This window comes from Chelonoidis abingdonii, chromosome 20, assembly GCF_003597395.2.
Source record: "Chelonoidis abingdonii isolate Lonesome George chromosome 20, CheloAbing_2.0, whole genome shotgun sequence".
NCBI lineage: Eukaryota > Metazoa > Chordata > Testudines > Testudinidae > Chelonoidis > Chelonoidis abingdonii.
Window position 1 is genome coordinate 18,849,385 of NC_133788.1, and position 9,493 is coordinate 18,858,877.

The 9,493-nt window shown below is 41.8% G+C and overlaps 1 protein-coding gene across 2 annotated transcripts in view; it reads left to right on the forward strand.

Moving 5' to 3' along the window:
* TBX4 (T-box transcription factor 4) overlaps positions 1-7,327 on the forward strand; it is a 63,695-nt gene extending 56,368 nt beyond the window's left edge. For both annotated transcript variants that reach the window (XM_032779313.2, XM_032779311.2), the window contains exons 7-9: positions 2,729-2,817; positions 3,259-3,500; positions 5,788-7,327. In XM_032779313.2, coding sequence (XP_032635204.1) covers positions 2,729-2,817; positions 3,259-3,500; positions 5,788-6,413 — 957 coding nt within the window. In that variant the 3' untranslated portion in view covers positions 6,414-7,327. The remainder of the gene's footprint in view (positions 1-2,728; positions 2,818-3,258; positions 3,501-5,787) is intronic.
* Positions 7,328-9,493: the final 2,166 nt, after the last annotated feature.

Below are 9,493 nucleotides of genomic sequence, written 5' to 3' on the forward strand. Positions count from 1 at the left end.
CGAGGGTGCTAGGATTTGGGGAGGGTGGCATTTTTCTTCAGCAGTGACTGCGGCGGCCGGATCTTCAGCCACCAGCGGCATTTAGGCGGAGGGAGCTGGGGAAAGGGAACACGGGGAGGGCCGTCTGCAGCAAGTAAGGGGGGGGCAGGGACGGCGTACTCGGGGAGGAGGCGGAGCAGGGGTGAGCTGCTTCACTTCTCCCACCTCCCAGGCTTGCAGCGCCAATCAGCTTAGGTGTCGCAAGCGTGGGAGGCGGGAGCAGTGACAGCATGCTCAGGGAAGAGGCGAGCTGGGGTGGTGGGGGGATGCTGAGCTGCTGTAGGGGGTGCAGGCTCAGGGACAGGGCATGGTGCAAGGCGGAAGTTTCACCTAGGATGTGAAACATCCTTGCACCGGCCCTGCAGGGAAGGCAATAGAGTTATGCTGGGTTTGGGGAGAGGACTAGCTCAGTGGTTTGAGCATTGGCCTGTTGAACCCAGGGTTGTGAGTTCAATCCTTGAGGGGGCGGCCACTTCAGGACCTGGGGCAAAAATCAGTACTTGGGCCAACTTCACTGTTAGTGAAGGCAGGGGGCTGGACTCAATGACCTTTTGGGATCCCTTCCAGTTCTATGAGATAGATAGGTATAGCTCCATATATTTTAGGTGAGAGGACTATGTCAGTGGTTTGAGCATTGGCCTCCTAAACTCAGAGTTGAGAGTTCAATCCTTAAGGGGGCCACTTAGGGATCTGGAGCAAAAATCTATCTGGGGCTTGGACTAGATGACCTCCTGAGGTCCCTTCCAACCCAGATATTCTATGATTTAACAGCTCACAGGCTGGCCCATTTTTTTCATCAAAGCCTTGTTTTCACACAATCTTTGGTAAATCCAGGTTATGATCATTTTTAATTGTTAGTTAAAATTGTGGCTTTGCTGCTATTGAACTAAATGGAGGCAGAAGCATGCCTTTGTAAGCCTCAAGCTACTTGCTGGTGGTTATGGTTTTAGCAACCAGAGCAAAAAATTGTGACAACCAACCAAACAGCTTGGGTAGCACGTCTAATGTTCCTTCCTGAAAGAGCTGAAGTATATGGAGTGTGGTGGGTTTGTTTTTTTTTCTAGTGATTACTGTAGCTCATACAGGTGCTGAACCAAACATCAGTGACAAGACTTGAGCTATAAAGGTGCAAGCACTTGGGTGTACAAGGTTGGATGTAGCACCTGGCGTTTCGTCATCAAGTGTGAGTTTACAAAGTAAGCCTGAGTGGGGGGTCACCAAGGAAAATGCCAGGTGCTTTAAGACGTTGGTTAGGTGACTCCATAGCTATTGAAACATCATGAGAATAAATTACCAGGGAAGATAATGCTTGTGGAATTGCAGTCAGTCACTTGATGTCTTTCACTCAGCTGTCTGTCTTAAAGAGCTGTTCTAGCACAACCACAGTCTGCTTGATGAATGTTTAAGGCGTGTATTACAGCAGCGTAGATGACCATAATGGGCCCATCTGATCTTCAGCTATAGATGGCTGTGTTCCTTTCCCCAGAGGTGGGCTTGGCCCAGCACTGTGCTACAGGCGATGCCCTTTTTCCTGAGATGTAAAACTGAGGTCTTGATCATTTCTGAGCCTTAACGCTGCCATAGCACTATTCACATGGGTAGGGGGAAAAGAGTGAGCACTGTTCGTCACTCTAGTCTGTCTCCGTAAAAAAAAAAAAAAAAATCTTCCTGTAGCTCCTCTTCGCTAATTGGTTGGGTAGTGGTGCTGTGCATGTGTTAGATCCCAGGGTATGTTTCTGCATATTTGCATTACAGGGTGAGTAAAATGATTTCTGTGTACATATAGTTTGTAAAAGAGACATGAAGTTATTACTAAGGTCTTAATTGCTCAGCTCTGCTTTTTCTATTTAGCTGAGTGTTTGTTAATGTGAAATTTCCCGGCTTCTGAAGCCCTTCCCATATTCTCCACAAAAATTATTTGTTAAAAGAGACTGTAGTTTAGAGAATTTCCTGCAACACAACACTCTTTCGTATGACTTTTGTGGGCAGTTTTAATTTCAGGTGTATGTTTAGGCGGGAATGAGAGAAGAGCCTTGTTTACTTGAGGCGTGAAACTAATGAATATTTTTAAATGAAATTTTACACACAGCCCCGTAACTTCCCCTCATCTGTGTTTGTTTATTTGCAAAATTTTCATGAAGTTATAGAAATCAATCTCAGGCTGAGGATCACTGTGGTGGCCTTAGTCTCTTGAAAGACTAGTGTGTTTCTGGGTAATAGTGACTATAGAGCAGTAGTAATTCTTCTCAGCCATAAGGGACAGGGTTAGATGGTGGGGAGTGGGGAACAGCAGTTATCCACCCAGATCTCTCTTTACTTTAGGCCACCAAAGGTACATTTTCAATAATGAGAGCACTGCATAAAACCCGTCAGATCTAACTGAGTTCAGTGCTAACTGGGCTCTTATCTCAAGCCCAAACCCCCTGCCTGGAAAATAAAATAAAAAAGGCCTGGGGGGAAAGTTCAGCTCTAGAACCAAACTTTGCAGCTCAGGCTGCTCTGACTTTCAACTGATCCCCGACCTGCCGCTGTAGCATCTTTAGGTGACTGAAGCTGTGCAGGAAATAGACCCTGAATGCCACTGGATGATGCTTTTTTACATGCATCTTTTCAAATCTACAAACCTAGTCCCCCAACCACATGGTTCTGATACACTATTAACTGACTGACCTGTTTCATTCTTTTAAAGATAACCCAGCTGAAAATTGAAAACAACCCATTTGCCAAGGGATTCAGGGGAAGCGATGACAGCGATTTGCGTGTGGCACGGCTTCAAAGGTGTGGCTAAAAAGAGCAATGAGATGCAGCTGTTTAGAATATAGTTCTAAGCTCTGCCATCAGAGGGCCGTGATTCAATGTGTGTGTGTATGTATTAAATGCATTCGGGGCGGGGGGTTTGTTCCAATCCAACAATCTATGGTAACAGGGCTTTGGGAGAGCAAATGTGGCCTTGTGAGTAGGAGCAAGGAGCTCATGTTCTAAGCCTAGCATGGCCACCAATGTGCACAAGTCTCACCCACTCTGCGGCTCAAGCTGTGATAGTTGTTATAATATGCACCTGCCGCCACACAGTGGTTGTGAAACTTAGTTAAAAAAAATTGAAGTAAAGTGCCTTGAAATCCTTTGCTGCAAGGTGCTATAGGAATGCTCAAATAGTAGTATTTTGTCCTGCAAGAGCTGACTGTTATCTAACTAGTAAATAACTTTTCTTGTCTGCAGCAAAGAATATCCAGTGATTTCCAAAAGCATCATGAGGCAGAGGTTGGTTTCCACTCACGGCCAGCTTTCAACAAAAACAGATGTCAACCCACTCCATGGGACTCACCAGACCCTTCAGCATTATCAGTACGAGAATGGTGCTCATATGCCATTTGCTGCTTCGGATACTCAAGATCTACCACTCAACACCTTCACAGCACAGAGAGATTCAGGGCTCTTTTATCACTGCCTGAAAAGAAGAGGTAACAGACCTTTATAGATCTTCCTCCATATACAAAACAAAGCACCCTAGTAGATTCTTTGACACCTTTTCCTGTCTCTTCAGGGCCAGGAGAGTTGTGCTGGTCTATTGCAAAGCACTGGTGGAACTTCTGATTGGATAGTGTCAGAGGGGTAGCTGTCTTAGTCTGGATCTGTAAAAGCAGCAAAGAGTCCTGTGGCACCTTATAGACTAACAGACGTTTTGGAGCATGAGCTTTCGTGGGTATTCACCCATGAAAGCTCATGCTCCAAAACGCCTGTTAGTCTATAAGGTGCCACAGGCCTCTTTGCTGCTTTTTCTGATTGGATAGTATTTTGAGCACAATCCTTCTTCAAGGTGCTCTGCACCTGTTGCCTTCATTGCAAGTTATGAATGCTCAGTGGTTTGCCAGCGTATACAGGCCCTGAGAACAATGCTAAGGGAAGTGATAGTTTGGATGTCAACATTCTATATGTAGGAAATTCAAGTACTAAATTATCTGAGCTCAGAATATATCTGACAAGCAAATTCATTTGTACTCTAAATCTGTGCATGAAGTTGCCATTTGTCTATGCACTTTAAACGTGTTCAGTGAAGCGCCCCAATTTTAGAGAGAGGAGAATCTAGAAACAACTATTATGAGACACTAGGGGCTCAGCTACCACCTTTACTCACACTGAGCAGTTTGTGTGAATAGTCTCATTGAAAGAAACACAGTACTACTCATGGAATTTATTCACGTCATCAGAAAGGTGACAGGATATTGCCAAAGTGATTTATTATATATCAGTGCCACGGTGGTTATGGTACTTTACCAAGTCTCATTTGCCACCCTAAAGAGCCTGATCCAAAGCCCACTGCAATCAGTGTAAGACTTTCCACTGACCCGGTGGGCTGGGGATTAGATCTAAGTCCTTGATCCTGCAAACATTATTGAGAGTAATATTAATAATAGGAGCTATGCCCATCTCCTAGAGCTGGAAGGGACCCTGAAAGATCATTAAGTCCAGCCCTCTGCCTTCACCAGCAGGACCAAGTACTGATTTTTGCCCCAGATCCTTAAGTGGCCCCCTCAAGGATTGAGCTCACAACCCTCGGTTTAGCAGTCCAATGCTCAAACCACTGAGCTATCCCTAGCACTTATTACCCTATAGTCCCCTCAAAAAAAGAACAACTCAGGCCCTAAACTAAACTAGAGCATACAAGCAAAGCAGATCATCATGGCATGTGTCTAAAGGAGTAAGATTATGTTGGTAAATTATACATTCAGTTACAGATGTATATTCTTAATCAGAAAGTATATTCAACTGAGGCCTGATCCTGAAATGTGCTGAGCTCCTCCAGCTGCCTGTGAGATTATGAGGAGTTGTACATCTCAGCACTTTTCAGAATCAAGCCTTTAGTAAGTTTGTTAACGTCTATTTTTGATTACAGAAGCTAGCTGCAGACATTTTCTTTGCCCGCTGAGCCAGTTTTTAAATGTAACCGACCTTTAAGAACACACTGCTCCCTTCAGACCAGTATCAGATGAGATCATGTCAGATTCTTTTGTTTTTAAGTTAAATGGAAGGGCTTTGGCGAGAAAAATCCTTATACTATCATGTCTCATTTGCTGCTAATTAATCTCAGCCTTGGTGAAGACACATGCAATGCAAAACTTTAATAATAGCAATCCACTGGTAGAGTTGCTGCTTCTCCTGCAGTAACTAATAGTTCCTAATGATAGAATGCTGGTAAATAACATACGAAGTCAACTGAAAGAGACAGCTTCTCTAGCACATAGCAGAAATCCTTACCAGAGCACTCTCCCTTGGTTTTATCTTGAAATATTTCTGCAGTGCTTGACATGAATACCTGGTAAATGTATAGTAATTTTTGTGAGGACAGGAAGAAAGGTTGCGATAAGACATTTTAAAAGACTGCTTGCATTTGTCAAAAAAGTCGTGGTCCTCAGTTATCTGGATGAATGAAAAGTAATCTCTGGCTGTAAAAGTAGCAGCCCAGATCACTTATTTAAACTGATAAACGTAGCCGAAAAAGGCTTTAAGGCTGATTGGATTAGACTAACATTAACAGTGTAATGCCTTTTTAATATTAAATATTGTTTTTCAAAATGAAGTAGCTTAACTGGATTAGCCTGAATAACAATGCAAGTAACCTAGGAAAATGATTGTAAGATTTACATGCTTTTAAGGCGAATCCATAAGCTTTTCGAGAGCTTGACAATGTAATGTTAAATGCAGTTACACTGGAAACCTTTCCCTAAATGCTTATTTCTTTGTTTACAGAAAGTGCTCGGCATTTAGACCTGCCCTGCAAACGGTCCTATCTGGAAGCCTCCTCTTCTGTAGGAGAAGATCATTATTTTCGTTCTCCACCTCCATATGACCAGCAAATGTTAAGTCCTTCCTATTGCAGTGAGGTGACACCTAGGGAAGCTTGTATGTACTCAGGTTCTGGGGCTGAAATCGCAGGTGTTTCAACAGTCGATGACTTGCCACCTCCTCCCCCACCCCCTTTGAGCTGCAATATGTGGACTTCTGTTGCACCTTACACCAGCTACAGCGTTCAGACAATGGAAACTGTGCCTTATCAGCCTTTCCCTGCTCATTTTACTACCACCACCATGATGCCAAGACTCCCCTCTATCACAAGTCAAAGCTCACAGCCACCAGGTAATAGCCCCTTCAGTGTCTACAATCAACTGTCACAGTCTCAGGTTCGGGAGCGAGTTCCTCCTTCATCCTTCCCGAGGGAAAGAGTGCACCCATCTGTTTGTGAGAGGAAGCCCCCATCTCCGCACTTAAACACAGCAAACGAATTTCTGTACTCACAAAGCTTTTCACTCTCGAGGGAATCTTCATTACCGTACCATTCAGGAATGGGGACTGTGGAAAACTGGACTGATGGATGATTCTAATATCTAAGTAACAAAACAGCTAGTTTTACTGCTCCTGAACAAAATTACTTCAGTGTTAATTCCTGTGGGTAACTTGCACTTCAGTGAAACCTACACACATGTACAATTCCAAAGGGGTGTGTATGTGTGTTTGAGGTGTTTGTATGTTTACACACATACAATTCTGTACAAAGTAACTATTAGCTCAATGGCCTGGATTCACCAATCTCTTCTAAATTAATTCAGTCCTACTGGCCCCCTAAGAACCATCCGAATGACTAAAATGTGATGTGGCTTGTCCTTTTCCTTTGTTTAAAACAGCAGATTTTTGGGGAAATTATTACCCTTAATTTGTGTGGCTCACGGAGTCATAGAGCCATAACAATTAGAGACAAAACCATCAATTATTGTCCAATGTATGCAAGTTATAGGTCTTCTAATCTAGGACTGTTTCTATCCTCAGCAGTGGATAAGCATTATTAGTCCACTTATTGCTGGGGAAGCAGAATCTCAGTGAAGTGACTTGCCCTGAGGCTGCATACGCAACAAGCCCATGTCATCTGATTCCTTGCAGTATAGTGGCTTGAGATTTGTCCAGTCATGTTTTAAATGGCTCTAGAAATGGGGTTTCCACCATTCCCCTTGGGGAACAATATTTCACAGTGTAATAGTCCCTAAATACTCATTTTCTTTGCACTGAAGTGAAGGGAGTTGTTTTCAAGATGGTGGAGACGGTGAACCAATTTTTTCCTTCCACACTTTTAATTAAAGTGATCAGATTTTGCAATGGACAGAAGTATCAGTGGAGGTGTGAAAAGCTGTGACCAATATATTTGTTGCTAATATTTTTACTGTGGAATTATTTCCAGGTGACAAATGGATGGATACCTCCTTCAATGATCAAAGGCCTGCAAGAATTCATTAATCAAAAACAAACAAACAAAAAAACACAGCCAGTCTGAGAAATGGACACTTAAAGGGGAAATTCTGCATTCTTTATTAAACAAAACTCCCACTGATTTCAAGTGAATAGTTTTGTTGAGAAGGAATTGCATCTTTCTCTGTATATACCACTCCTTAGGTCTCCAGTCTATGCAGGACCACCAGCTGTTATTCATAGAACAAACAGAAGGATACGTAGAAAGAACAGGGGGAGTTTGGTTCGATTAAGGAGTACTGAATTTGACCTTAATAATTTTGTCCTGTTTGCCAAGCAATCAATGGAATAGGTGGAGGGCTAAAGAAATTTTAAAAAGTTGCTCCTGCTCTTTGCTGAATCCATTCCAATGAGGAGAGATTGATGAAGATGATGTTTAAGCTAGACAAGCCCAAGGGCACTGAAGTGAAGGTTATTTTTAGCCAGGACATTCATATATACCCCATTCAACAGACAGTAAGTGTGGATTTTGTAATCAGATTTGGGAAATCACTACAATTTTTGCATGCTGAATAGGTATTTATATATAAATATAAAAATATATATATATCACAAATGCAGGCCACCTGTTCAATTCAGCTTTGCTTTTTACAAATGAAATACTTAATAAAAATGAATGTTGAAAGGGTGTTTTTTTTTTTTGAAAGACATCTATTTAAGATTTCTTTTAATTACACACTTGCTGTAAAAACTAAGAATTGGTTAGACAAAAGACATATATATCACAAATGAAACCACATTAGATACAGGTGGTGTGGACTTTTGAAATGTTTTGTTACATAGCATGGATATTTTATTTTACATATCAGAACATAAAGCCATTTTATTACTATAAACTGTCTCTGGGTGCATTTCAATAATTAGTATAAAATGTGCTGCGGTGAGTCATTGGACATCTGATCTTTCCCTCTGTCCTAATATAAATCTTACTCTTTCCCAGGCTGCATGCTTGACCTTTTTACCAGCTCACAGCCACTCAGTAATATTTTAAATGCCTATTTCAAGGGTTTTTGTTTTTAAATTGAGACACTCAAGCTCTAGAAACAATGAGTTGATAGTGATAGACCCTGCAGCAAAGCGCACATGTTGAGGAGGAGAAGAATCCTTACCCAGTACGCAAAATAAAAGCACCAAAATGGTGTATCTTTACATTTTTACATGTTTAAATGGCATTTATAATTAAAAGCAACATCTCACGACTTAAGGGGGAAAAAAGGTAACAGAGGTGTCACTGGACATAGGCTGAAGTGAACATTTTCATTTGTCATAATGACAGTGAGTCAACACTAGAAGAGACTGGTGCTGCCACCCCTTCCTAAAATTTATGGGGCCATGAGCCTACAGTCTCAGTGACCGTCTATTCTTGATTCTTTTGCCTGTTTTACAAATTTTATATATATTTCAATATAGATATATCTATATAGAAATTAGATACATCATCTCCTTTTCTTTTGGTAGAAATAGTGCCCTTCCCCTGAACATTTGGCCTTTCCAGTTACATGCCTTCTGTTACATTCAATGCACTGTGGCTTGTTGTGAAGGATTTGAACAAATAGCCCTATCAGTGTGCTCCTGTGCTGGGGAATGGGGTACAAGATTAAGCTAAGGTTGAAAAGTCCTACAATATTTGGAAGATGAGCAGTGTGGGAATAATGCTTTCAGACTTCTTGCATAGGGGCTTACATTAAAGCAAACATTGGGAGAGGCTGGAAAAAAGGTGGATACTGTTATTCATTGAGACATTAATAACCTATGCATAACTCCCATTACTATCAATGGAAGTACATTTTTGTAAAGGTTGGGGTCCAAATGTAATGTTGAAGCAAATTGGGCTGAGTTACACTGCCTTGAACAGTGCTCATGCCAGCTCTGAATTGGCACTCACTCTAAATATATTCGTATTACTTACTTACTTACTTAGATACAAATGTCAGAAATTAAACAAGCTAAAATTAATTCATGCCAAAAAATCACTAGTCTGGGATCACTGGCAGCTCACATACTTGACAGAGGCCTAAAGCTGGAATAACGGGGGTGTTTTTAGCATGTACACACACACAATGTTTTTTTTCCAGGTTCAAATGCGTCTCTACAGTTTGGAAGATTTGGGCCCCTCTGTCTTAATTTGTGATGTCATTAAATAATTCTTTTTGCAGCT